This window comes from Martes martes (genome assembly GCF_963455335.1).
Source record: "Martes martes genome assembly, chromosome: 6".
NCBI classification, from domain to species: Eukaryota; Metazoa; Chordata; class Mammalia; order Carnivora; family Mustelidae; genus Martes; species Martes martes.
Window position 1 is genome coordinate 75,079,924 of NC_137893.1, and position 27,995 is coordinate 75,107,918.

Genomic DNA, 27,995 nt, shown 5'->3' on the forward strand with positions numbered 1-27,995 from the left:
GAGGAGGGGGAGGAGCTTCGGGAGGCAGCCACGCGGCCTGCTCAGACCTGCGGGACCCGCGGCCGCATGGCTTCGGCCTCCGCGGCGGCCCTTTCGGGCGGGGGGGCCCGGAACCTGCTGCGGTTCCTGCGGCTGGTGGGGCAGCTCAAGGTGAGCAGGCGCCCGGCGGGGTCGTTTGGGGCCCGGCGAGCGGCGCGCGGGGAGAGGCTGGTGTGGCCCCCGCGGCCCGAGCTGCAGCTGGCGGGGGCTGGGGCCTTCGCCCTCCGCGCGCCCTCCCCGCCTCGCGGGGGTGGGCCCCGAAGCTCCCCCGGGCGCCGGCGCGCGCCTGCACCGTGGGCAGAAGAAGCGCGGCGGCTGGGCCCACCGCTGGCCCAGTGAAGTCTGGGCTGGGAGAATCCTGTGTGGGGAGATGAGCCTGGTGCAAATCCGGGAGGCCTGGGCAGCCCTCCGTAAGGTTTCTGGAGAGCAGCTGGCGTGGTGATGTGTGGGACCCCCCGCCCCCCGCCCGCCGGCTTCAGCCCAGAACACACGTGGGGCTCACGACCTCTCTGCTGGGTCTCGGAGCAGCCGCTGGTGGGAAGAGCAGAATCCATCAGTCCCGCAGATGTTAAGTGGGTGCTTTAAATCTGCCTCTTAGCTACTTCTAGAAGTAACAAGACTTTTTTTTTTTTTTTTTTTAAAGATTTTATTTATTTATTTGATAGAGATTACAAGTAGGCAGAGAGGCAGGCAGAGAGAGAGGAGGAAGCAGGCTTCCCGCTGAGCAGAGAGCCCGATGCGGGGCTCGATCCCAGGACCCTGGGATCATGACCTGAGCCGAAGGCAGAGGCTTAACCCACTGAGCCACCCAGGTGCCCCAACAAGACTTTTTTTTAAAGATTATAATGTATTATTTGTTTCAGGTGTACAGGTCTGTGATTCATCAGTCTTACGCAATTCACAGCACTCACCATAGCACATACCCTCCTCAATGTCCATCACCCAGCCACCCCATCCCTACCACCCTCTTCCCCTCCAGCAACCCTCAGTTTGTTTCCTGAGATGAAGAGTCTCTTATGATTTGTCTCCCTCTCTGGTTTCATCTTGTTTCATTCCCCGCCCATCCCCTACCATCCTGGATCCCCTCTCTGTGTTGTTTCTCATATTCCTCGTATCAGATAGATCATACGATAATTGTCTTTCTCTGACTTCTTTCACCTAGCATAATATCTTCCAGTTCCATCCACGTCATTGCAAATGGGAAGAATTTTTTTGATGGCTGTATAATACTCCATTATAGATCTCTATCACATCTGCTTTATTGATTCGTCTGTTGATGGACATCTAGGCTCTTTCCGTAGTTTGGCTATTGTGGACATTGGTGCTGTAAATATTGGGGTGCATGTGTACCTTCATGTCACTGCATTTGTATCTTTAGGGTGTATACCTAGTAGTGCAATTGCTGAGTCATAGGGTAGCTCCATTTTCAACTTTCTGAGGAACCTCCATGCTGTTTTCCAGAGTGGCTGCACCAGCTTAAATTCCCACCAACAGTGTAGGAGGGTTCCCCTTTCTTTGCGTGGTTGCCAACATCTATCATTTCCTGACTTGTTATTTTAAGCCATTCTGACTGGTGTGAGGTGGTATCTCATTGTGGTTTCGGTTTGTATCTCCCTGATGCCGAGTGATGCGGAGCATTTTTTCATGTGTCTGTTGGCCATCTGGATGTCTTCTTTGCAGAAATGTCTGTTCATGTCCTCTGCCCATTTCTTGATTAGATTATTTGTTCTTTGGGTGTTGAGTTTGGTAAGTTCTTCACAGATTTTGGATACTATAGCCCTTTATCTGATATGTCATTTGCAAATATCTTCTTTCATTCTGCCAGCTGTCTTTTGGTTTTGTTGACTGTTTCCTTTCCTGTACAAAAGTTTTCTATCTCGATGAAGTCCCAATAGTTCATTTTTGCCCTTGCTTCCCTTGCTTTTGGCGATGTTTCTGGGAAGAAGTTGCTGTGGCTGAGGTCAAAGAGGTTGCTTCCTGTGTTCTCCTCAAGGATTTTGGTGGATTCTTGTCTCACATTGAGGTCTTTCATCCATTTTGAGTCTGTTTTCGTGTGAGTGTAAGGAAATGGTCCAGTTTCATTTTTCTGCATACGGCCGTCCAATTTTCCCAACACCATTTGTTGAAGAGACTGGCTTTTTTCCATTGGACATTCTTTTCCTGCTTTTTTGAAGAATAGTTGACCATAGAGTTAAGGGTCCATTTCTGGGCTCTCTATTCTGCTCCATTGATTTTTTTTTTTTTTTTAACAGAGATTTTATGTAGTGCACACTGGAGTTGTATTCTGTGTGGTCTCCCTTTCCATTTTACCCTCCTCTACCCATAATTGGAGATGTTGCAGAATTTCTGCAAGTTAAAAGCAGATTATCTGTATCCTGCCACTCTTGCTACTGTTTATACAATTCTTCAGAAATGTTGACTCCTGGGGAGTCAGTCTCACACAAATGCAGTCTCACAAGATCACATCCTGATCTGAACAGAAGGCAAAATCATGACTGGGGTAGCAGGAACAATTAGAAATGCCTTTCTCCTTTCTGCTTCCAGACCGGGAAGTCTGTCACTTACTTGTTTAAGTTCAGAGCTTTCACCAGTGTTTTCTACTTGTGTTGAATGGGGTTGTTTGAAGGCAAGAGTCCCAACTCTCGTAGTTAAGAAAAACACAATACTTCATAGTTTTATTTTTATGTCTGAAGGACCCGTGTATGTTCCATAATTTATGCCTTAGTAACGCAGAGTAACTCGACCGTTGGGCCCTTGCACTGTATCCTTGTGAATTATTTCTCCCTCTCCTCCTTATTCCCTGACCTCACTGGTTTGATTCCAGATGTTGATCATTTGGTTAGTTAAGCATTTTTCGACACTCTCCAAGAAACTGTGGCCCTGCTTCTATACCCTATTCCTTGGGCTTCTCTTAAAGAGCATAGCAGATTAAATACTCATTTTTATAAGCTTCTCTCTCTTCTTCCTTCTCATCAGAGAGTTCCACGGACTGGCTGGGTATACAGAAATGTTGAGAAGCCAGAGAGCGTGTCAGATCACATGTACAGGATGGCAGTTATGGCTCTGGTGACCAAAGATGAGCATCTTAACAGAGACAGGTAAGCCGACGTGAACTCTGATGTTTGTTAGGATCTCTGGTCTGTGGGTATGTGCTCCTTCTTGTGACTGACGCCTTTATCTAATTCTTGCGGGTTTTTAGTTGATCTGTCAAGAGGAATTACTTGCGGCAAACCATATAGGTTCAGGCTGTTGGAAGGGGAATTACAATTCGTGTGTTGGTTGCTTCAGTTGTAAAGTGCGTTCTGGGTTTTGTCTTGGCACGTGATAGAGCCTGCCATGATCTCAAGAAGACATAAGTGTGATAATAGAATTTCCAGGGCCTTGACAGTGAGTGTGCTGTGTTTAAAATTCTGTCATTGTAATAGTATGCTGTAGCCCTTTCATGAATACTAGTACCCATTGGTGGGGTGACTTTTTGGAGGAATATGTGCAAGAGGTAGCTGAAAAAGAGATATCCTCTCCTTCAGTCAACAGGTGTCTAAAATGCTTTTTGAGCACAGGACACAGTTTCCTAACAATAGTAAGACAGTAAGTTAATCTCCTGGGAATGACACAGGTCCCAACTGGCTTCTATAAAAAGCCCCAAATTAGTTACATTCAAAAATTAGCAAGGTTGGGGGGGCCTGGCTGGCTCAGTCAGTAGAGCACATGACTTTTGATCTTGGGGTCATGAATTTGAGCCCCACACTGGGCTTAGGGATTACTTTAAAAATAGATAAATACATAAAAATTTTGAGTAAAAAAACCTAGCAAGATATTCTAATAGAAGAGGTCACATGTGCTTGGGTGATCTTAATAGAGGGGGCAGAATGGATCAGAGGTGATCTCTGAAGAGCTGACCGGGTAGAGAAGTAGGAGGGACAGCGTGCAGAGAGGAGGGCGTAACAATGGAAGCCCCGAGATTAAAGGTCTGTTTTGGAAACGATAAGTAAATCGATTTGATTGTAGCAAAGTTTCATTAGAGAGCTGAGGAGCCCTGTTACTCTATAGGTGGTGCAGAGATGGGATTTTGGGCAAAAAGCACCAGACGAACATGGTGTGGAATAGAGCTAACAAACCCAAGAGTAGTTGGAGATTTAAACTGGTGACGGAGACAGGCTGCAGTTGGTACACCATGGGGAGGTTGTTGGGCCTAATCATTGTTACTGATAATCATAGCCATTGGCCTAATGATCAACATGTGCCAGGAACACACAGGATCCCATTTAGTTTTTACACCAACCTTATGATGTATTACTGCCCCTTTTTTACAGATGATAAAATGAAGGATGACAGAACCGAACATTTAAAGAAATTAAGTCACTTGGCAGAAGTCACACGGCTAGTAAATGGTTGCTGGATTCAGACCCAGATCTGTCCTGCTCTGCCCATGTCTCTCTAAAGAGCCTCATCTTGACATCTAACTAGTATATTGGGGAAATGATTAGTTCTGAGTTTTGTATCAGGAAGTAAATGCCATAACCAGATCATCCCCTCCTGGCTTTGTCATCTGAAGTTGTACACCTTTTAAAGTGATAGCCATTAAAACAACAACAAAAAAATTCATGCTAAAGTTTCCCCTGCATTCATGTTTTACTGTGTTGAATATTAACTAGCAGTTTCAAATCAGAATTGTTGTTGGCTAGTAGAAGAGAATTATTTTAGAACATACTTCATTAACATACCCTGTGAGAGTGGAGGGGAAAAAATGCATCTTCACGATAGTCTAGAGAAGGAACTTGTAGTGAATCTAATTTTGTGTCCTTATTCACCATTTCTCATCTGGTCAGATGTGTGCGCCTAGCCCTCGTTCATGATATGGCAGAATGCATCGTTGGGGACATAGCGCCAGCAGATAACATCCCCAAAGAAGAAAAACATAGGCGAGAAGAGGTCAGTGTTAACTCTTGACTCCACCGGAGACCGCCAGAGACCCCTGTTGCTGAAGCAAAGCTAAGTTCATTGGACCCGTGGCAGTAGGGGAGAGCACAGAGTTTGAGCAGTGTCTCGGGGTGGGGGTGGGAATCAGGAGAGGGTATTTGTAGGGTTTGAGGGTCTGGGCTGGAGGGTGGTCAGATGGATCTTGTGAGATGGGCCACTAGTTAGGTTGCACAGAGTGTAAGACAAAATAGTGTTGGATTGGTAGGACTGGTGAGGCAGAGTCTCAACGAGGAGAGTCTGGAGGAATAAGCTGTTAGTGCTTACTCTATCTGGGCGGTGAATGGTCTTATCTTCTAGAAGCAAGAATTTCTAGAAGTAGCGCGCTGGTATTGGTTGTTCTCAACCTTGTTTAACACGAGATCAGGAAAGTATGCCTGCTCCCAGCTTTGTCTAACATAGGGACAGGAAACTGTTGGGTTTCTGTTCTCATGAGTAGGTGGACATAGATAGTGGACATAGATAGTATGGCTTTCATTAGCACAAGGGAAGTAGCTAGAACTGGAAGGAATTCTCCATCCTGGTTAAGCTCTTTGGAGGAAAATGCTGTAAATCACAAGTCTAATCATTATTATAATTACTTGTGAATTTTCAATTAGTCTTTGATTTATTGGTTAGAAGTAATGAAAAATATTTGTAATAGTAAGAAAGGAACATCAGAAAAATATTAAATCAATATCAATTTGGACTCTAAATCCAGAGCCCAGGGCCAAAGAGGAAGACATATTTGAGGCAGAGGTCACAAGATCCAGGAAGGTTTTCGTTGTTGCTGTTTTGTTTTTTTATGTTGAATGGCTGGTTCTCAATTCAGGCCGAGGCATTGTTTCTCTATAGGAGTCTAGACTCATGTGAATAGAGTTCCTGGACTGACTGGCAGAATTACTACGAAAAGAAACCAATTAGTTCAAGATACCGAGCGGCAGAAAGGAGTTAGCTCTGAACCAGAGGATGTTGAGCGATGACATGACAAAGACGAAAGGAATGGGGAAAAAGACTCCCTAATTATACAGTTCATTTCAGGATGCAAGCTAGTTTTAGTCAAGGGTCAGTCTGGACATCGTGGAGGAGAAATGGTATATCGAAGTACCAGAGGGTTCTCAGAGACCACGCAGTGACACAGAGCAAGAAGGAAAGACAAACTGTCCTGTGAAGGTAGTTAATAAATTTGAGGTTTCCTCCACAGAGGAGCAAGTCAGAGTCTTTGGGAGAAGAAAAGCATCCCTGGGCAGGCTCTCCACTCACTGGAGATGGGAGAAGATCGACTACTGTTTTGGCAGGGGGGAGGCCTGGCCTGTGACACCTCATGGAGGGTCCTGCTGGAGCATGAACAGAGAGAGGGTGCTTTTGCCCTCTTGGGCTTCCTATACTGGCAATGATGGGACTCTTTCCAGCCTCATTATACCTCCTGGCTGCTGCCCACTCCTGCGTTTCCCAGAGGCCATAATCCGGAGGGACAGGGGAAGCATCTTGAAGAACCACAGGTTCTAGATGAGAAACAGAAGGCTTGGAAGATGGCCGAGAGTCCATTGCCTCTTCCTGCTGCTGGTTAGGATTTGGGAACAGAGAGAAAGATCTGGAAGGTGAACAATTCTTTATGCAGATGGTGTTTATGAACAAGATTTAGATGTCTGAACCATGCATTAAGATAATTAAATGAGGGTTTCTTGGCTCAGGGTGGAATGCACATAATGAGAATCAGGTGGCATGATTTGCCCATGGGCTAGCCAACTGCATCAGAAAGGCTTAAACTGAAGTAGGAGGGAAGGAAAACACTTGGTGAACTTGGAAGGCTGATTGTTTTGGAGGAGAGTATACGGTATTAAGATGAAAGGGAAAATGAGGGCATGGAAGAGAAAGTTTAGGGCCAAAAGCAATACTTGCTGTCTGACCCCCTTCCTAAACAAGATAAAACAAACTTTGTATTATAACGCGAGCTGGCGAATGACGCTCCGTAGGGACCATCAGGAACCCGTGGGGTGGAACTCAGGGCTGGAATACAGTGATAGCAGGTCATACTGCTTTTTGAAGACAAAAACATGAAGTCAGAAGGCAGAATCATGGTAGGTATGTATTTGCCAGGGTTCAAGTTGCTGAAAGTTGCTGAAGAACCAAGAGGTTAAAAGGAGGAGAACCAAGCTTTATTATGGGAGTGAATGTGGCAAAATAGAGAAACTGAAAAATAGAATGAACATTTTAGAGAGTGGTCATCATGTGCCAGACACCACGAGCTTTGTATTACCTGTTTCATCCTCATGACAGCCCCCCTGGGTAGATGCATGCCATTATTCACCCCATTTTACAGATGCGAAACCGGAAGGACAAAGAGGTGAAATACCTTGCCCAGGGTTCCACAGCCAGTCATAGGCGAGTCAGGCCCCAAACCCCAGTTGAACCTATAGTTTGCAGCGAACTCCTATACTGCTCAGCCCCACAAGTGATGTCTGAAGGATGCAGGATGCTTTCTGGGTGCTTGACGCAGAACTGACCCAGGATGTTTGCTGAAAGCTTCGTCAGGTCAGAACTTCTGGCAAATTCCTGGCATGCTTTGCTAATGGGAGGAAGCTAGGAAAATTATCACCTTAAATCAGTGTGTGGACCAGGTGAAACTCCATATGAAAGTGGGGGTGGCAGGGCTCACCGTGGGGAGGGCAAGTCTGACGTATGCAGCCAGGTACCCCGGGGTTCAACAAAGTCGTTTTCGGAGGGTTCATTTAAAAAGGTGGGCACAGGGGCGCTTGGGTGGCTCAGTGGATTAAAGCCTCTGCCTTCAGCTCAGGTCATGATCTCAGGGTCCTGGGATCGAGCCCCGCATTGGGCTCTCTGCTCAGCAGGGAGCCTGCTTCCCTTCCTCTCTCTCTCTGCCTGCCTCTCTGCCTACATGTGATCTGTCAAATAAATAAATAAATAAATAAAATCTTTAAAAAAAAAAAAAAATGTGGGCACAGTTCTGTGGCATATGTTACCAAATAAGGAGTATCGACTTTGTCGAAGGTCTCCAAATGCAGTCGGATTGTATTATAACAAATGATATCAGTGAGTAGAGATCCAGAAAATCATTGTTCAGTTTTCAAGAAGAGAACAACAACGTATTTGTTATCTGTTTTGGTTTTTCAAAGCACATGATGGTTTTAATCAACAGGGAGTTTATCAGTAAGTGAGTAACTGGGTGTGATTTCAGTCTTAGGCTGCCTCTGTAGAAATAGAGTATCTGGCACGACAGAGGCATGGTTCCATTCTCTCCCTCTGTGATCAGAGCGCACATCAGTGACTATGTTCGGTGTTGGAGTAAAATATTCTAAAAGCTTGGGTTTTTACATACCTATAAATACATATTATTTAGTTCATTCTTTTCGAACAAAAGCAACGGACAGACTTGTGTTTTTGGAATAACGTAGAGAAAGGCAATCTGTTTATAAAGACCCCCTTAATTTTTGAGAATGCAAAGATTTTCTCAACCATTTTACTACAATTTATGAAAAAGAAACAAGGGAGAACGCAGACACAACCTACCGTAAATTTGATACCGCTGAGGGAGGCATGGTGCTACAGATCGTTAGAGATGGTGAAGTTACTTAAGGCTGATCCATGACACTGGCAAATACAGTTTGCTCTGGGAGTAGTGGTATTCTGTATCATTTTTTTCCCCTAGCCTCTGCTGGACAAATCACGCAGATGTCCCTCAAGTGGCTGGTTTGAGTTATGTGGTCCTCCCGTGGACCAGTCCCTGTGGTTTCCAGATTCTGGTCCAGCTGGGTCACTTGACCTTGTGTTTGTGTGTGAGGAAGGGATGCCGGAGGGCTGGAGGTAGGCATAGTGGGAGACCTTCGTGGACAGTTTTCAGCTTGATATAAGAAAGTATTTTCTGTCAGAGCTGCCTAAAGCCCATTTGGGCAGCCTCCTGAGGTGCTAGATTCCCACCCCTGGACATGTTTACAGAGGAAGAACAAGAAGTGATCAGGAATGCTCTTAAATGGTTCCTGGGTGACGTAGCTACTTATCTTTTTTTTTTTTTTTTAAATTTTATTTATTTATTTGTCAGAGAGAGAGAGAGCACAAACAGAGGGAGCGGGAGGCAGAGGGAGAGAGAGAAGCAGGCTCCCCACTGAGCAGGGAGCCTGATGTGGAACTCGATCCCAGGATCCTGGGATCATGACCTGAGTCCAAGGCAGACACTTAACCAACTGAGTCTCCCGGGTGTCCTGTTAATTGTCTTTTAATATCATATCCCCTTTCGGCCCGTGTGTCTGTGAGCCCACAGAATACTCTCGTGTTATTTCCTTTATGTTAATGACAGTAACTGCCCATTTGTATAGTGCTTTATGTTATGCAATAAAAACATTAACAATAGAAAATGAATCCAGTAATATACAAACAATTTTGACCTTTGTAATTCAGTGTTACTTTGCTGTTCTTGTTCTCAGGTTTGTTTTGAACTTTAGTATGTTTCTGTTTGAAATTTCCATGGGCATCTTGCCATTCATCCATAAGATGTAAAATCCTTGGCCTCACTTCTGATATTTCTGTAATCATCTCACACCCTCCTCCTTCCTTGTCCTTTTTTTGGTGTCTGGTGTGCTGCAGACCACAAAACATATGCTCATTGAAGCCCGTATGAATAAATACACACGTTTCTTTAATGTGCACAACTGCCCTCCTTATAAGCCATAAATATTGTCCAATAGTCTGCCCTTTGGGGAGCCATTTGTAAGAGTTTGAGCCCATGATTTGGCTTTTGTAGTTGAGTTGTTCACTAGATAAATGTGATCATGATTAAAATAACTGTTTATTATTTCAGGAAGCTATGAAGCAGCTGACCCAGCTCCTCCCAGAGGATCTCAGGAAGGAACTTTATGAACTTTGGGAAGTAAGTATATATGATAGGTTGCATTTTAATGTATTGTGATTGAATTTATAGGGCTCCTCAGTGTTTTAGTTGACTTAGATTATCATCACAGCTGTCTCTAACTTACTGCTTTCTGGTTTGTGTCTGTTTCTCACCTCCTGGCTGCTGCAGGAATTTCTCATGGCTAATAGAAATTTTTCTTCCCTCCAATTTCCCCATTTCCCTTGACACCATAATGCCTGGCACAGATCTTGACTCACAGTCCCCTGGATTTCCTGTTGCGTTGCCCTTGCCACCTTCGCTACGTCATCCCTACCCATTTCTGGTCCTTGGAAGAACGTGGGCCCTAACCACTGGCTCTGACCTTGGGCATATTCCCCTCTCTGAGCCTGTCGCCCATCTGTGAAACCTGGAAGGGTGGTTCAGGGCTGAGTCGGGTCCACGTGATGTGCTGCCGTGATGCCCCTGGAGGACAGAGTGGGGGCCCTGTGGGTGCTCACTCCCCTCCCAGAGCTTGCTGGCACAGGGGGAGGCCGTTTGGCTGGAGGGAGAGGGAGGAAGAGTGGAAAGAGCCAAGAAAGCCATTGTGTGCCCATTGCTCCCCCCTCCTAGTGCTGGTTTTCCTTTGTGAAGGAAAAACAACAAACGGACCCTTGTCTACCGCAGTTTCTCACTTCCTTCCAGTCTACACTGACCCTTCCTTGCTGGAGCCCCCTCGCGCCCCTCCTTATCCTCCGACATCGCTACATCACCCTCTCACTTCTCCCAGTTCCTTCAAAGCCCTGCTCCCCGCTCCTGCCTTCAGAGACCGACCTTCCCCCTTTCCTTTCACATCCTCCACCCTCCGCGCTGCCTTCTCTCCCCTGAGCCTCAAAGCTGGCAGATTTCCCTTCCCATTGCCCAGCGTGCCGGGTCAGCTCTTTCCTTGACTTGGGAAGCCTGGGGGACAAGTTGAGAAAGTGTCAGTGTTGAATGCTGAATAGATGTGTCTCCTAAAAATGCCATTTTACTCAGTGGTCCGATTCTGTGGCACGCTGTCATTTCTGTGGTTTGGCTGGATTGGGGGTGACGTAAGCATCCTTCCCTTATGAGGCAGCAGGCTCTGATGCAGAGGGCAGGGCTTGGCACCAGAGAGACCTGGATTTGAACCCCACTTCTCTTGAGGTGAGGGACTTGGCTCTTGCTGGCCTGTTTCTCCTAGAACGTGGGAATATAGCTCCACATGCCCTTAGCCGCAGTTAGGAAATCTACAGAGTTCAGGGAGCCATTTAAAAACAAAAACAAAAACAAAACAAAACCTGATCTAACTTGACCTCACACAGTAAAATCTTACCTGAATCACTATGAGGCTGTTTAGAGTCCGCCTGCCCTGACCCACCCCCCTTGGTATGAAAATCAATATGATTTAATGTAGAAATACTCATCTGTTTGGCAACCGAGCCTGCCCTGGACCCCACTAGGGGTTTTCTATAACATGTACCTGTACGTCCCATATTATTTTCTAAATTAAAAATATGCTGAAAACTGAAACAGGTTTTTAGATAAAAGACTGTGGGTCGTTAATGCCTGCCTTGCCAAATAATTGTGAAAATTAAATCTAGCAAAATATGCATGGCATCTAGCTGGAGGCTGGCTCAGGTGGTGTCTGTTACTAGTTATAACGGGCTTGCTTCAGGGATAAGAGTCCCTTGTGCCAAATTATGTACTCGCAAGTGAACTTCTGGAACACTATGAATTGAGGATAATGGAGTGGAGTTGGGCTGCATTTCTTACACAGAAAGAAAAAAAATGGCACTGAGCTTATGAAACTAATCCCATGTCTCTAAGAAGAAAAGAATCCCAGAATTTGAAAACGTTTCATAAGAATTGGTACCCTTGTGTCTCCTAATTATTGTGAACACAGTGGCAGTATCTGTTAAATTATTTTCTCAGTTAGCAATCAGCAACTGGCTAAAAAAAACTTACTGCAAAATTTACTTTAATTACAAAAGTTAACTTACTTTCAATTTACTGCAAAATCTCCTTTAATTAAGTAGCTTCCAAATGAAAACAGGACAAAGAGACTTTGGATTTGGAAAAAAATATATAAAGTTCAGAGCATTAAGTGACTTGATAACCCCCCAAACAAATGATAGTTTTATGATCTTGTGAAAGTCATTGGTTGAGTTAATTAAGCTTGTTAAGGAAGAGCTCAGGCCAGGTACATAGTTGGCCACTTGGAATGTTACAATTCTCAATTTCTCTCTCTCTCTCTCTTTTTTTTTTTTTTTTTTTAAGATTTTGTTTATTTGTTTGACAGAGAGAGAAATCACAAGTAGGCAGAGAGGCAGGCAGAGAGAGAGGGGAAGCAGTCTCCCCGCTGGGCAGAGAGCTGAATGCGGGGCTCGATCCCAGGACTCTGAGATCACGACCTGAGCTGAAGGCAGAGGCTTAACCCACTGAGCCACCCAGGCACCTGACAATTCTCAATTTCTTGAGAATTGTTGCCGGGCCAGCCAAGAGCTTAAAAGAAAATAGCAAGGAATTAAATAACTTCATTGGTGAGGCTGTGGGATGTTGATTGGTGTGGAGGAGAAAAATTGTGAGCTTTTTTGCTTTCTGGCATGAATGTCACGTTTGCATATTCTAGAAGGTTTGGGAGTTTGTTTTTCTATGAAGAGCCAGAGGGGGGAAAATGAAGACCATATAAATAAGCAGCAACGTAATTTTTCAGATAGAATTATAGAAATTTATTCACAGAGAATAGTATTCATGGCTCTTTAACTTTCCTTAACCAATTCATACATCCCTATGAATGAAGTAAGGTCAAGAGGGTAAGGTCACCAGGGCCCAGAGGTATAGACTGAGCCTACATATAAGGCCCAGTGTTTACTCTCCACGGAAGAATGTGCGTACGTGGGGCACCTGGTGGGTCAGTGGGTTAAAGCCTCTGCCTTTGGCTCAGGTCATGATCCCAGGGTCCTGGGATCGAGCCCCACATTGGGCTCTCTGCTCAGCAGGGAGCCTGCTTCCACCTCTCTCTCTCTCTCTGCCACCTCTCTGCCTACTTGTGATCTCTGCCTGTCAAATAAATAAATAAAAAATCTTAAAAAAAAAAAAAGAATGTGCGTACGTTCGTGGGTGCCGATATTGGCGGGCACATGTGTATTTAAGTTTATTTAGAAATCATGAAAATGGAGCAGGAAAATGGACATCCCTAACATCTAATATTATTTTGTAGAGAGAGTGTTAAACCTTAGAATTGTCCCATTTCTTGGACCATTTCTCCCCATTCTGTGCCTATTAAAGCCTGTATTTCAAGAACTGGACTATCACTCTCCATAATACATGTTTCTCACAGCCCACAGACTCTTCTGACAAAAAAGCCTAGCTCTAGGCAGTACCTCAGAAGAAGATATTCCTCTCCTCTCTTCTCCTTCTGATAGGGATTGAGTCGTGTCCCCCTAAAATTCACATGTACCTCCGAATAAGACCTTATTTCTTATTTGAAGATAGGATTTTTTTCTTTTCCATTCAATAGTTTATTCTTAATACCTAGTAAAATATAATACACGATGTGGGCAATAAATATTTGTTGAATGAATTGACAGGGCTTTTTATGGATACTGTGAAGGAGTTTTTTTTTTTAAATAATTATATTGCAAATTTTTATTGTTCACCTTGAAATATAACTGTATTATTTCAAGTATTCTCCAAAGAGGAAATGATAACTGTGGAGAATTTTTTTTTTTTTGAGATAGGATTAAAAAAAATTGGGGGGGAGATAGAATTTTTACAGAGATAATCAAGTTAAAATGGGATCATTAGGGTGGGTCCTAATCCAATATGATGGTGTCCTTATAAAAAGGGGAACTTGGACACAGAGACATATATTGGGGGAGTTCCATGTGAACATGAGGGAGGCCTTCTGTAAGCCAAGGAGAAGGATCTGAAACAGATTCTTCCACCCCGCCCTTGGAAAGAACCAATCCTGCCGACACCTTGATTTCCAACTTTTACCTCCAGAGTTATGAGACAATAAATTTCTGTTGCTTAAGCCTCAGGATGTGGTTCTTTTTATAGCAGCCCTTGAAAACTAATTCATTCTTACTCTCTGTCTGTCTTTTTCCTCTCTCTCTCATACCTTTGGTACTATGTAATGGCTACTTTCATATTCTTACCTATATTTTAATTACCTCTGTATTCTGTCTCTTTGGTTCTTTACTGTGTCTGTTAGAATTTTGTAAATTTGAAACTAGAAGAACACCTGTGTCCTAGGGTCTCTTAGGTAGCAGGTGACAAAGCCTGCCTCCTCGTTCACAATTTTCCTTCTCTTACAATGCAGTGTGGTGGTTAACTGAACAAGCACTTACAGGCTTAGCATATTGAGGAGACCATACCAGTTCCTTATTTGTAGTAAGAGACTCTCTTAGTGTCCTAGCACTGCTGGTAAATTTCAATTACCAGAAATCTGGATGGCTTTAAACAACAGAAATTTATTATCTCACGGTCTTGGAGACTAGAAGTCCAAAATCCTCTGCTGGGCTTCTCATAGATACCTCTTCCATTTTTCTTTCTTTCTTTCTATCTATCTATCTATCTATCTATTTTAAGAGAGAGAGTGTGTGTGAGTGGGATGGGGAGGGGCCGGGGAGAGAAAATCTTAAATAGTGTTCATACTCAGTGAGAAGCCCGACTCAGGGACTTGATCTCTTGACCCATGAGATCATGACCTGAGCTGAAATCAAGAGTTGGACGCTTAACTCACTGAGCCACCCGGGCGCCCCACTGAGAGATGCCTCTTCTAGCTTTGGCATTCCTTTCCTTATAGACATTGCTTCAGTCTGGGCCTCCATAGTCAGGTGGTGTTCTCCCCGTGTCTATATCCACGCCCAAATTTCTCTCTACTTATAAGGACACCAGTCATTGGATTAGAGCCCATCCTTATCCAGTATGACTTTATCTTAATTTGATTACATCTGCAAAGATCTTATAAGATCACATTTATAGAATCCAGGTAGACATGAAATTTTGGAGAACACTATTCATCCCAGTATACAGACTCTCATATTAACTTCAGCATTTTTATAATTTATGTCCATCGTTAGTATTTGGACTTCAATATCCAATTTCCAGGATTCAGATACTCTGTTTACTATCAGTATGGTCTTGGACAACTTACTCAATATCCTCATTTATAAAATGGCAACAGCAATAGTATACCTATCTTACAGACTGTATGGCAATCAAATTAATTAATATGTGAAAGGACTTGGAATGTTGCCTGATGCATGGTAAGCTCTATCTTTCCTCTGTCTCCAGTCTGTATGTTCTGATTTTGGTTTAAGAAAATATGGTCATTCTCTATCCGGGGAACTTAGAATAGTACAACTTACATAGAAAATGCCAGTTGATTGATTTCTGAAATCTTAGTCATAGCTCTTCACCACCATAAATAGCTGTCAGCCCAGAGGGTCATGTCTGTTTAATGCAGTTAAACGTCTTTGATTATAAATTTTCTTGGTCATAGAAGGGTGAAATCAAATTTTAGCAAGTCAAGAGAAAACACTGTCATTTTTCTCCAAGTATCACAGAAAGTTGTTCCCCCACCACCTGCCTTTCCCTTTAAAGAAGTATCCCTGTGAGTCCCCAGACAGAGCAGGAGCCGCTCCTCAGGCAGGATGCCTGGCGTATCCACCTGCCCCGAATTTTCTCGCCGTGTTGCCCCAAGTTCAGTCAGTTGGAGATACAGTAGGTCTACAGGTACCCTTTAAAAAAGTCTCCCGGGGCGCCTGGGTGGCTCAGTAGGTTAAGCCGCTGCCTTCAGCTCAGGTCATGATCTCAGGGTCCTGGGATCAAGCCCCGCATTGGGCTCCTTGCTCAGTGGGGAGCCTGCTTCTCTCTCTGCCTCTGCCTGCCTCTCTGCCTACTTGTCATCTCTGTCTCTCTCTCTGTCAAATAAATAAATAAAATCTTAAAAAAATAAAATAAAATAAAAAAGTCTCCCTACCAAGGACATTTTGTGGTTCAGGTGCAGTATTTTATTGGGGAGTTTGATGCAGAGCACCATGAGGATCCTAGGTCCCTGAGGGAGCGTCATTAGGAGGTGGTGGAGTAGAAGACGCAAGAGAGAAACTTTCCCTAACGCTTCTGTCCACCGGCCTGTCTCCAGGGAAGAGGGAGGAGACTTGGGGCCTCCCTGCCCCTTCCTTCCCTTCTCTTCCCTTTCAGGACCCAGACTGTATCTCTTTCCTGCTTGAACTCCTTGTTCTGTTGCTTCTCAGAACCCCAGTCCGAGTCATTTGGATCATTTGGCTCCCGAGTCCCAGCCAGAGGCTGCAGAGTGCTGATGCAGGGACCCGCCTGTCCCCGCCTTAGGGACTGACGTCACTTCCTCCCCGCCCAGCAGGTTCTGCTGAGCCTTCTCAGGGGCCAGAGGCCCATGCAGCCTCTCCATCTCTGGCCCCACATCAGCTGCCCACCCCTCTCTTCCTCCACCTGCTTTGTCACTCCTCCCCCAAGCTGATAACAAATCTTGCCTCCTTCAGTGAGAAAAGAAAAGCTTCCAGATGGAACTTTTTCAGCTTTTTGTAAGCCTTGTAAGCTTAATGTATCTTTTAAATCTCCTTTAATCTACAGTTCCCCCTCCCTTCTGACCCCCAGCCCATCTCTTTCTCTTTCTTGCAAATTATCTATGGAAGAATCCAGAGCATTTGGCTTAAAGAGTTTTCCATAGTCTGGGTTTTGCACACTCATGATGCACTTCTGTTCCTCTGTTTTATTTTCTGCACATTGGCCTCTGAATCCAGAGCCTGGATCAGACTCACTTTGGATCTTTTCGGCAAAACTGTAGATGGTGTTGGAGTCTTTGATTGTGAGGCACATAATGTCTGGGTTTTCTTGATGCTTACATCCCTTCATCCCATTGAGAATTATATATACTGTTTTTGTCTTGTTTTCATTTAGTAGCTAAAGTAATTGTACCCGCAGAGGCTTCCTCCTCATCCTCTCTTCGGTTGCAGTTCATCTAGGAAAAGTGGGGTATTGACTTTGGTCACTTCCTTTATAGCAGGCGGTGTAGTCCAGCCTCATTCATCTGGAACAGCCAGACCTCCTGTTTTGTTTGTTTGTTTGTTTGTTTGTTTCAATAGGCAGTGTAATTTCCAGACCACAATATGTGCAGTCAGGTGCTTGCTGCTCCTGGGTTGGCTATGGTTTTTTATGCTTTTTAATGGACAGAGTTAGGATATATGTGTGTGTCTGCCTTGTGGGTTCATGATGATATTTCCAATTCAAATACAGTATTACATGGTTTTTACTTAATCTCTTGAATGGTATGTCTTCACCTCCTACACTATCCTTTCTTCCACACAAGGAATCCGGATTATATGGGCTTTATCCTTCTCTACACATGTACCCGTCTCAGAATAACAATTGTATATAGCACAATCATCAATTCCATTTACTGAAAACAGTTTAAAAAACTGTTTTGCCTCTGCTGTCTCTATTCTTCCTGTATTTTTTTTGTCGTTGTACTCTACCGAGATCGTACTCTGTCTAGATTGTCACATTACCGTTACGTTACATTAACCATAACGTATTGTTTCTTTCTTTTTTTTTTTTTTTTAAGATTTTATTTATTTATTTAACAGAGAAAAGAGAGATCACAAGTAGGCAGAGAGGCAGGCAGAGAGAGAGGGGGAAGCAGGCTCCCCACTGAGCAGAGAGCCTAATGCGGGGCTCAATCCCAGGACCCTGAGATCATGACCTGAGCCGAAGGCAGAGGCTTTAACCCACTGAACCACCCAGGCACCCCCATAACGTATTGTTTCTTACACCTCATTGAATCTTAGTTCTGCAAGTATCTGTTGATGCTCACTACCCGTCCTTACATCAGTTTGTCCTGGTCATTTTGGCTGTCTGAAACTTGTCCTCTTGTAGGTTCTTCAAGAAGGGCTCACAGGAACAATATGCTCTAAACTTGCCTCTGTGTTCTTTATACTGGAAGGTCAGTTTCACTTGATAAAAAAAAATCCTTGGCTCCCAGTTTCTTTGCTTGAATATCTTAAAAACATTACTCCCATTCTCTTTGCTCATAAAGCGAAGTTTAATAATTTTATTTTCCATATATGTCCAATGCTTTTTCTGCATAGGTGTCCAAAGAATTTTTTTTTTCATATATATGGTAATTTTTATTAGACTGTGTCTTGGTGTTGGTCCTTCTGGGTAAATATCCTTGGCTACTTAGTGTGTGTGTTCAATATATACTTTCAGATTTTTTTTAAAAAAATAATTTCAAGAAAAATTTTTTGAATAGTTTTTCTTTTACTTTGGTTTCCTTTTTTCCTCCAAAACACTGACATATCTGTATGTTGGTTCTTCTTTGCCCGTCTTTGATATTTGTCACCTTCCCTCAGATCCTTTACATCCTCTTCATATCTTTTTGACTTCTAAACCTAACCTTTTCAATTTCTATTTCTCTTAAGGTATGTTTAAGTATCCCTGTGTTTCTGTTTGCTTAGCCTTCACTGCAAAATGAATTTCTTTTATCTCTAATGTTTTCTGTATGGTTCTTCCATGTCTTAACGTTCTCTTAGCATCTTTTAGTTCTTTTTGAAATAGTTTCTTATAGATTTGATCCTTTTAGCAAAAACTAAGGATGTCTTTCTGATGTGAATCGTCTGTAGAGATGTCATTTTGCTCCTTGCTCTCTTTAGCTTCTGGTAGGCTTGTCTGGGACCTGATCTCTGTGCTTTCTGATCTTTGTTGCTCATTTTGATACACAATTAGTTTTCCCAGACTTGGTTCAGATAACTTAAAAAAAAATATTTACTAATTTGAGAGGGGAGAAAGGGGCAGAGGGAGAGGGAGAGAGGATCTCAGGCAGACTCCCCATTGAGTGCAGAGTCTGATGCAGGGCTTGATCCCACAACCCTGAGATCGTGACCTCAGCTGAAACCAAGAGCTGGACCTTTAACTGACTGAGCCACCCACATGCCCCCAGATAACTTTTTGAACTTCACAGAACTTCCTTGTCTGCTTTGTTGTTGTTGTTTTTTCTTCTTTTTTTTTTAATGTACTGTTAAAATATATGGTGGCCTGCGTTCAGAGATTCCCTGGCTTTGTTCTCTTTCCCCACTTTTATCTGGACTTTTTCTTTTCTTCTTCTTGTTATCCTGACCCCACTTAGTTTTGATTCCGCCCCCAGCAGTTTCTCTTTCTGTGGGGCCCTGTTCTGGAGAGAGCCCCCTGCTGGTCAGGCTGGCAAATTCACCAGGGCTGGGCTTGCATCCGCGGCTGCTGGAGCTGAGGGTCTCCTATTCTCAGGTCCATCCCATGCCCTGTTGCTCCTGTTGATGGAAAGCAGGGCTTATGCCTAGAGGTGATTTGTCCCCACTTCACATATATTTTGTGGTTCATGGTAACATTGTGTTCCGTAGTTTTGTTATAAATATTCATTAAGTTTTGGTTTTGCTCTTTCTTTGCTCTGTCAGTTTTTTGGGTCTCTTTCTCCCCTTTGCTCCCTCTTGAGTTACCTATGCCAGAAACAAGGAAGTCCTTTTCAGCTTTTGCTTTCATCCACGTTCATATTTTGGTTCACTTCTTTGTCCTTAGTGTTTCTCAAATCTGCCCACTTGTCCCATGTTCACTGCCACGAGATTAGACCAGACCAGATTCTCCTAGCTGCTCTGCTGGTACTGCCAAGTCTCAGAGCCTGATTTTTCCGCCTCCAATCTAGCCGTTTTCCCCACGGAAGGTAAGATGATCTTTCTAAGTACAGATCTGATCATGACCCTTCTGGCCTGAAACCTTCCAGTGACTTCCAGTCGCTGCAGGATAAGCTGAAACCCCTTATCGCAAACCCCAGGGCCTTTCAGGAGCTGACCCTTCACCCCGCCTTCAGTCTCTTCCCTCACCTCTTCCTCCTACAATTAATTCTTCCTCCTGTCATGAGAAACTGCTTGGATTAAGCTCTCAAAGATGCCATGGTATCTTCTTACTTCTAGAGCTTTCTTGACCTCACTGTTTTCCTTGCCCTGCCTCATTGTTGGAAAATGAAATTGGAAAGTGCCTGTACCATTGCCTTTTGAGGAAAAACCCAACAATTTATATTTTTAAAAGAAACATGTAATTTCACCAGAATTTGTTATACAGTGTGGGGTTATTGCTTAATGGTCTTGAAATCTTTTTTTTCTTACTTCCAATAAGAGAAAAATCCTGAACTGCTGTGCCTTGAGTACAATCCACTTCTTTTTTGTTGAATAAGGAACTTGAATTATTAAATATAAATATATAATTATAAATGTGAATAAGCATTTAAATAAAGATAATTATTTTTAAGGGCCTTTGAAGTTAAACAAAATGTATTTGGTTTCATATTAAAACGATTTCCCTGTATACTTTTCAGCTCTATCAAAATCCAAATAGCTGCGTTTGTAAGAATAAGGCATCTAATAAAAATCGAGAAACCTTAAGTGATTCACATCACATCACCCTGCCAAGAAAGCATGACAGGCTTATTATCCAGACACATCTGGGGTGGAATTACAAATGAGAACTTTGCAGGGAAACTGGTTGGGAACACTCTGGTCTTAATAGAAAAACGATTCTATATAGTATTAATTGGGACTTGTGGTTGTGTGACAGGTGTCCTGCTCTACGAAGGAGCCCTCCTGGAGCTTCTTATGTCAGGTTTGCACTGAGGAGGGAGGGACCGGAGGGCAGAGGAAAGGCAAAAAAGCTGCTCCCGGTCCACCACCTTTAGCACCACCATGTCACCAGGACACGGGCACACACGCGCCATTGCACAAAGAACCTGTAGGTCCTGCCTGTTCCTCCAGAGTCATACCCCAGGGGGACATGTTTGGAAAGCAAGGACAGAGGTTTCCATTGTAAAGGGACAGCCAAAATTCAATGAGAAAGCTAGAAATTCACTTAAAAAGGAAAAGGAAGCCTGACTGTCTTTAAATGGGGAGGGAAGTAATTTGAGAAGCATGCGATGAAATAGTAGCTTGACGTTAAAAAGACCACCACTCTGGTGGATGAAATGATGATCTTGAAGACAAGGTACCAGCTGGAAGGAAGAATGTTTGGAGTGTTGAAACGAACAGCTGGGACTCTGGGGGCATCTGGCAGGCTATGCAGAATGGCAAGCACATCCCTCTTGCATGGGGTGCTGAGAGCGCGCGGGGACATCACGGAGGCAGCATCTCTGCGACGGGCTTGTGGCTGCGTGGGTGGGGTGGCCAATACAAAATGTGCTTTTAGCTACGAGTCTGATTTCAATACTAGAATCAGAACTCGCCTGGAGTACCCCATCCCACAGCTCTGACCATGCTGTGTTCATGGCCCCTTTCCTTAGGAGTATGAGAGCCAGTCAAGTGCAGAAGCCAGGTTTGTGAAGCAGCTGGACCAATGTGAGATGATTCTTCAGGCATCCGAGTATGAAGACCTGGAGGACAGACCCGGGAGGCTGCAGGACTTCTATGATTCCACAGCAGGTACCCCGGGCTGTGTTCAGTAAACTCCGTTGTAGCTGGCCTCATTCCTGGTGCAGCGACTGATGGCGCATTAGTGGGATCTGCTGTCGTTAACCTTCTAATGACACTTCCCTCTGGAGCATCTGACTGGGACGTGGTGGGCTTCCCAGGGAGGAGCAGCCTGGTGCGTGAGAGCACTGGCACCCTGGGCCCTGAGCCACAAGCCAGGTTCACATTCCCACCTGCCTCTGCGCCACTGGGTGGTGTCCTGGCCTCTCTGTATCGTCCCTGAAAAATGGAAAGCATAGAGCTTACTTATTGGAGTCACAGGTGGATTTTGAGATTCAAGAGAGAATATCTATGAAAGTGCCTTATAATCTGGAAGTGTTTGATAGAAGTAAAGTCATAGAAGATGGAGGTAGAAAAAGAGATGTTAAAAGTAGAAAACCCCAAACCATTGAAGTCATTGTGGTCATTATAGTGCTTCTTGGCGCAGACCTGGAGTTTAGCTGGTTCTAGTTCTGCCTCTTGTAACCCATGTAACCTCCAGCAAATTACTTAACCTAGCTGTGGGCCTTAGTTCCCATATTTTTAAAATAAGGATAATTATAGGGGCACTGGGCTGGCTGGGTTGGTAGAGCACGCAACTCTTGATCTCAGGGTTGTGAGTTTGAGGACCATGCTGGATATAGAGATTTTTAAAAAAAAATTTTTTTTTAAAATAAGGATTATTATAAAATCTGCTTTATAGGGTTATTTGAGGATCTAGTGGGAGGTGCTTAGAATAATACCAGGCAATAAGCCTTCACTGTCTTCATTGTGATACAACTCCTGGAGAAGCTCTGTACCTGTAGGACTGCTGACTGTTGTTTGTGTAGCTCCCTGGAGCACCCCTCCGTCCTTCCTCGCCCCCCCCCCCCCCGCAAAACTCCAGAGTCCCTCAGGCTCAGCTCGACCCCCGTTTGCCCTCAGAGCGCTGCTAAAGTGCCCCTCTGGGACTTCTCAGGACATCATGTCACTCCCGGCTCACAGGCGGGGCTCCAGGATATGATGTGCCTCATCATGAGGTTGATTCGATTTTCCTTCCGTCTTTTCCAGCCCCACCTCCTCTGCCTCCGACGAGGCCCTTGTTATTTCTGTATTGGACTCTTGTCATCACCTGCTAACTCTGCCAGCCGGGCTCCCCAGCTCTCCCTGCAGATCTCTGTTTTCCTCCTCTGCAGACATAGTTATTATCATATCTTCATTTTTAAAACTTCTGTGCTCAAAAGCTCTCCTGTCTGAAGCCACTCCTCTCCCTGGTCTCCTTTTCTGACACTCCCCCCCCCCCCCCCCCCGTCAGAATGAGGCATTCCCTTCTTTTTGCTCAGTCTCCATTTGGTCTAGAGCTTTCCATAGTGTTGTGACGGTCTGACTCGTGTTCTCTTTAGTGATGTTTCTTGTTGGGTCTCTTCCCGGACCTCCAGTTGCTCATCCTACACCGTAGTAAACTCTTTGAGGGCCAAGACCAGGTTTGTCTCATCTGGTTTTGATACAGGTGGTGCTCAAAAATGTCTGACTTCAGTTAACTAGAATAGCAGTCTAGACTAGGGATCTGCAGACTATGGCTCATGGGCCAAGTTTGGACTGTTGCTTTTTCATATAAATAAAGTTTTATTGAAGCAGCCACACTCATTTTCTTTGTATTTTCTCTACTGCTTTTACAACCACAGCAGCAGAATTGAGTAAACTTGAGTAGTTGGCAACAGAGACCACATAGTTCACAAAGCCTAAAGTATTTACTGTCTTACTCTTCACAGAGAAGGTTTGCCAACCCATTGTAAGAAATGATTAGGTTCCAAGGTAGCATATTTTGCCAATAATGTAACTAAAATACAAGTCATGTCTGTGTAGTGCTTTGCATTTTAATGCTATCATTTTCTGTTTTGATATATTCACAGTGAAAAATAGAAAATGAAACATGAAACTCCTAGAAGAATCAAAAAATGGGATGTAGGAGGGTCATCTGGTTTAAAGTTCACATTTTATTGAGGGAGAAACTTGAACTGAGAAAGAGGTTGATGCGTCCTCAGCTGAATTGGGGTTAAAGTTCACTTTACTTTCCACTCTGGTGCACTACTCTATTAAAAAATTAATAATTATAAGTAATGAAAACTGATGTAAGGATGGTTTCCTACTTATCCCAATAATGCTTGAAGAAAAAAAAAACAAGTTTAGTTAAGGAGAGATGAAGATGTACACTGTGACCCTTATGAGGATTTTTCTTTTTAGTAAACTATACTGTGTGAGCGTGGGGCTTGAACCCATGATCCTGAGATCAAGAGTCGCATGATCTACCGACTGAGCCAGCCAGGTGCCCCCTTATGAGGATTTTGAAGGGGACATAAAAGCTTTTGTTTGATAAGACATTTTTATTTCTCTAATTCAGTCAGCACTTACGGCTTTTTCTCTTTTCTTTTTGAAACTCGGTGTGTCGAGGAACAGCATGGAGGCCAATGTGGCTTGTGGGGGTGGATGAGAGGAGAGGGTTGCAGGTGAGGCTAGAGAAGTGGGCGGGGGCCCGCCGGCCAGTATAGGAGGTTGGCCTGGGCTCTGAGCAAGATGGGGACCCCTTGGAGAAGGCGGACTACAGGACAAGTGTGATGTGACCTGTGTTTTGAAAGGGTCACTTGGGCTGGAAGTGGCGAGACTGACTGGGGCTCTTCCAGTCTCCTAGTGGTTTGAGCCAGGTGGTAGTGGTAGAAAAAGGAAGGAGTGGTCAGATTCTGGTTATGTTCTGAATATAAAGGTTGACAAGATTTGTGTGGTGGTGTTTGTGAGAGAAGTCCAAGGATTTTGGTCTGAGCAACTACAGAAGAATGGAGTTGCACTAGATGGAGAAGACGGGAGAAAGATAAGTTCCAGAGGAGAAAATCAGGGGTCCCGAAACAAAGGGAAGAAAGTGTTTCAGGAGGGGAAAGAGGAGCCATCAGATTTAGCCACATGGACCTAGTTGGTGTGCCCTCAATAAGAGCCATTTGGGTGGAATGGCGGTAATAGTCTGACAGCATGACCTTTACACAGTGGGGCCGAGGGTGGCCGGGAGGCAACCGGGAGCATAGAGGGCAGCCCCAGGCCCAGTAACAAGAGCCCTGTGAGAGAGGAAACAGCCGCTGTGTAACAAGGCTGCAGAGAAAGCCATAGCCTCAGGACAAGCCAGACATCAGGGCGAGAAGGTGAAGGGAAGGTTCAAAGAAGAGGTTGAGAATAGGGAATAAATGGAACAGAGTTAAATGTGGAGTGAACAGTAAACAACAAAAGGCACTGGCAAAAAAACAAAACAAAACAAAACCTCCAAAGAACAGAAAAACAGGGAGTGGATGGTGGGTGTAATATTCCTGTGTGCCAGCCACATGGGAAGATAGCTTGTAGGCTGGTTGCTGCCCGGGACAGAAATCTGGGAAGGCTGAGGGGCAGGGAAGACAGCATGGATCAGTGGGTTTTAGTGTAGAAGTGTTTGCAGAGAGGCGCGTTTGCATCCTGGGACAGCCTAGACCTTCTGTCTTCCTACTCGTCTTTCTGATGTTGGTGCTTTGTTCCCCTCCACTGCAGTTTCAGAAGGGACAGGGTTGCTGTCAGTTCTCTGGGTGCTGTCCTACTTGAGTTTCTTTGTAGTTCCCAGTAGATGCATTCGGAGGCAGCTGGTGAGGTTTCTCCTAGCTCTGCCTAATGGGACAGTTCTTAGTCCGATTCTCATCCCTAATGCTTGGTGGCATCTGGGTGACAGAGCATGATCTTCAGGACCTGGAGCTGTGTTCTGCAGAGCCCCTGCATAGAGTGAATCACAGAGCTGAGCCCCTGACAAGCCTGGGATCAAGCTGGAGACATTGATGGATTCTCTTGTCAATTTATTTTTCCCTGTCTTCTTGCCTTGCAGGAAAATTCAGTCACCCTGAGATAGTCCAACTTGTTTCTGAACTTGAGACAGAAAGAAACGCCAATATAGCTGCTGCCCCTGGCAAGCCGACCTCCTGACATGTCCTCTGTTGTGCTGCACTCCTGTGACAGACATCGTAGTTTTCATTTTCGTGGCGTTGTGTTTTGCCACTGTTGCTGTGTGGATCTCCCAGATGTGAGTCTGTTTATTTTCCATTGCCTGGACTCCAGTAAGAAACATGTGATGCAGCCCGGATAATAAAAGAAGCTAGGAAAGAATGTGGTCCTGAAAATGTCCTGAAAAGGCTGGAGGCGGTGGCGGTGGCGGGGGCGGGGGGGGAGCTTTGTATGCACTAAATAAATATTTAAAACCTTAAGCTTTGGAATATTTACTGGAGATTTTAAATCATTTTATTCTAAACTAATCACCTCCAGCCCTGAAGGCCCAATTCATGGAATGATGGAAAATTAAGACATGACTTTTAAGGACAGATTCTTCAGCTGACTTAGTGATAAGGCTCCAAGGAAGAGAACGTATCACAACGCATTTACAAAATGCTGCTTTGTTCAGACGCTCGCTCTATGGAGCCAAGTTGTTCATTTCACTGTGACCTGCTCTAAGCCCTTGATCATAGACTTGTAAACCTGTTAACGGGTTCTGCTTCTTCCCCTAATCCATTGGGTCATTTGGGAATAAATTCAGGCACACAATGTCAAATGCCACTTGTCTTCCTCTGTAATTTTTCCCTGTTGTCTGATTTATAAATAGACCTTGATTTATAGGAACATTGATCACCAGGTAAGAAATCTGTAATCAGAAGAGTATTACTGGGGTCACTGCCCCTCATGTAGGGAACACTGACCTGGTTTCCTCCCCTCATTTCCTTTCTTTGGATAAGTAACCTACCCCGCTTGCCTTCAAATGAAGACAATCCATGCAAATCTGCCCAGTATCTCGGTGTGAAGCGATGATGTCTGTCCCTTTAATTCAAATGTCAGTTTCCATGTGAAGGCCTGTGAGTCTGGCGTGGCGAGAATAATCTAGGCGGTGTTTCTTTGGAAACTCTTTGCAGTATCCATGGATACCCAATCTGCCAGAAGCAAAGTGCATGATCTTTTCAGAAGCAACACACGTGTACATAGAGCTGCTCTGCATTGAAAAGAGCCGTGCTGCTTAGCTTCAACATACCGCTGCATCATATCCGAATTTTGGAGGTTTTTTTTTCTCCTGGCATGAACATATACCCATAAAATAATCACAGATAAAAATTCAAACATTTATAACCAGAAGATTTTCTGGGGCTCTGAAGCTTTACTTGGGATGTTTTGCCTGCTGTAGTTTTCATTAATTCAGAATAGGAAGCCTCTACTGGGTCAGACTTAATACTGCTGGTCACTGGTCATCTGGTCATCATTATCTCCATTTTCCATCAACCTACCAAGTTAATACTTAGTTCTAAATCTCCTTACTGGGGTGATAGGTTTAAGAAGAGAAAATGTAATGGTGCTATCAATACCATTTAATAACACAATGAAGATCAATAGAAAAAGATAGCTATTGAATTCACCAGCCAAATCGATAAATTATCACTTAAAAAAATTTTTTTTTTCTCTTGGGAGATACATGCTACTTGCCTGGAATTGATCTGAATAACAAATCCTTAAATTATGATGTGGTACCAAAAATTATTATTGGGTTGAACTCAACAAAAAAGAATGTGTTACCTCCTTGCAGTGAGGAAGAGAGACTACCCCACTCAAAAGGAGAGAGTGGAAAGGCAGGGCCGCAGGGGAAGATGGAGGGGGCACAGCTCAGGCGGGGAAGACGACTGGGGTGGGACGGGGGTGTTCTTTGTCAAAACAGTTCCTTGTTTCTCCCTTGTAGACTGGCATTTCACCAGCTGTTACATAAGTCTCAGTGCCCTTCTATTTGAAAAATGTCAATTCTAACAGAATGTCCAACCTGCTCCTCTCAAGTCTGGTGGTGATAATGCGCTCTGTGATGAATGACTGATGAGGTCGTGCAGAAAAGCAGCCTCTGTACCCAGCAGTTTTACTTAGTTTGCCAGTCTTCATATTCAAAGTGAGACTGGGATGATTGCCGTGGGGGATTTAGGATTATCTTATTTTGGGACTGCCTTGATACATACAGTTCATGGTATGAACTAAAAAGTCAGACGTGTAGAATAAAGAATTTTACCATTCTTAGAGATTATCGAGTAACCATAAGACATTACCAAATATTACGGTTTGAAATTGTATCCGAATACCAGGTTTGAAGTCATTTTTTTACATCTCATGTGAAAATCACTTCTTCACCCCGCTGCCCATGTCCTCTTCCCTGCACCTGCCCGCACTCGAATTTGATAATAAACGAGAGCAGGTGTTGCGGTTCAAGTTCACAACCACCTTATGCACCATTCTGCAGCGAAGTGCAGCCGCCTCCTGGGCCCAACAGGTAACACTGGAACAGTGAACAGTGACTGAGCAGCAGCTTAGACTTCCCGTGTTTCCTCTTCACATTGACCACCGTGAATGGCATGGTTTGCCAAGACATTATTAATAAATGTAATAAAGCATGCAGTTTGTTTTGTTCTCTGTGGCTCAAGAACAGCTTTGTAAGAAGATGTGTAATTCAGAGTAAGAGGCAGATTGCTTTGCTTCCATGACCTACCAGAGTCACAGTCCTCATGAGATGGGAGTTGTCAGATAAAGTTGTAGCATAAATTTATGAGTATTTACCATCAAGCAACACTATTTAC

At 44.2% G+C, this 27,995-nt stretch overlaps 1 protein-coding gene across 1 annotated transcript; it reads left to right on the forward strand.

Annotated features, from left to right (window-relative positions):
• Positions 1-25,955, forward strand: HDDC2 (HD domain containing 2). The gene is made up of 6 exons (XM_080806652.1): positions 1-150; positions 3,016-3,137; positions 4,869-4,971; positions 9,812-9,880; positions 21,201-21,339; positions 25,235-25,955. The coding sequence occupies exons 1-6, from the start codon at positions 67-69 to the stop codon at positions 25,330-25,332; spliced, it is 615 nt and encodes a 204-aa protein (XP_080662778.1). The 5' UTR covers positions 1-66; the 3' UTR covers positions 25,333-25,955.
• Positions 25,956-27,995: the final 2,040 nt, after the last annotated feature.

Coding starts and splice junctions, on each gene's coding strand:
- HDDC2 (XM_080806652.1), top strand. CDS start 67: ATGGCTTCGGCCTCCGCGGCGGCCCTTTCGGGCGGGGGGGCCCGGAAC. Junction 151..3,015: donor GGCTGGTGGGGCAGCTCAAG/GTGAGCAGGCGC, acceptor CCTTCTCATCAG/AGAGTTCCACGGACTGGCTG. Junction 21,340..25,234: donor CTTCTATGATTCCACAGCAG/GTACCCCGGGCT, acceptor CTTGCCTTGCAG/GAAAATTCAGTCACCCTGAG.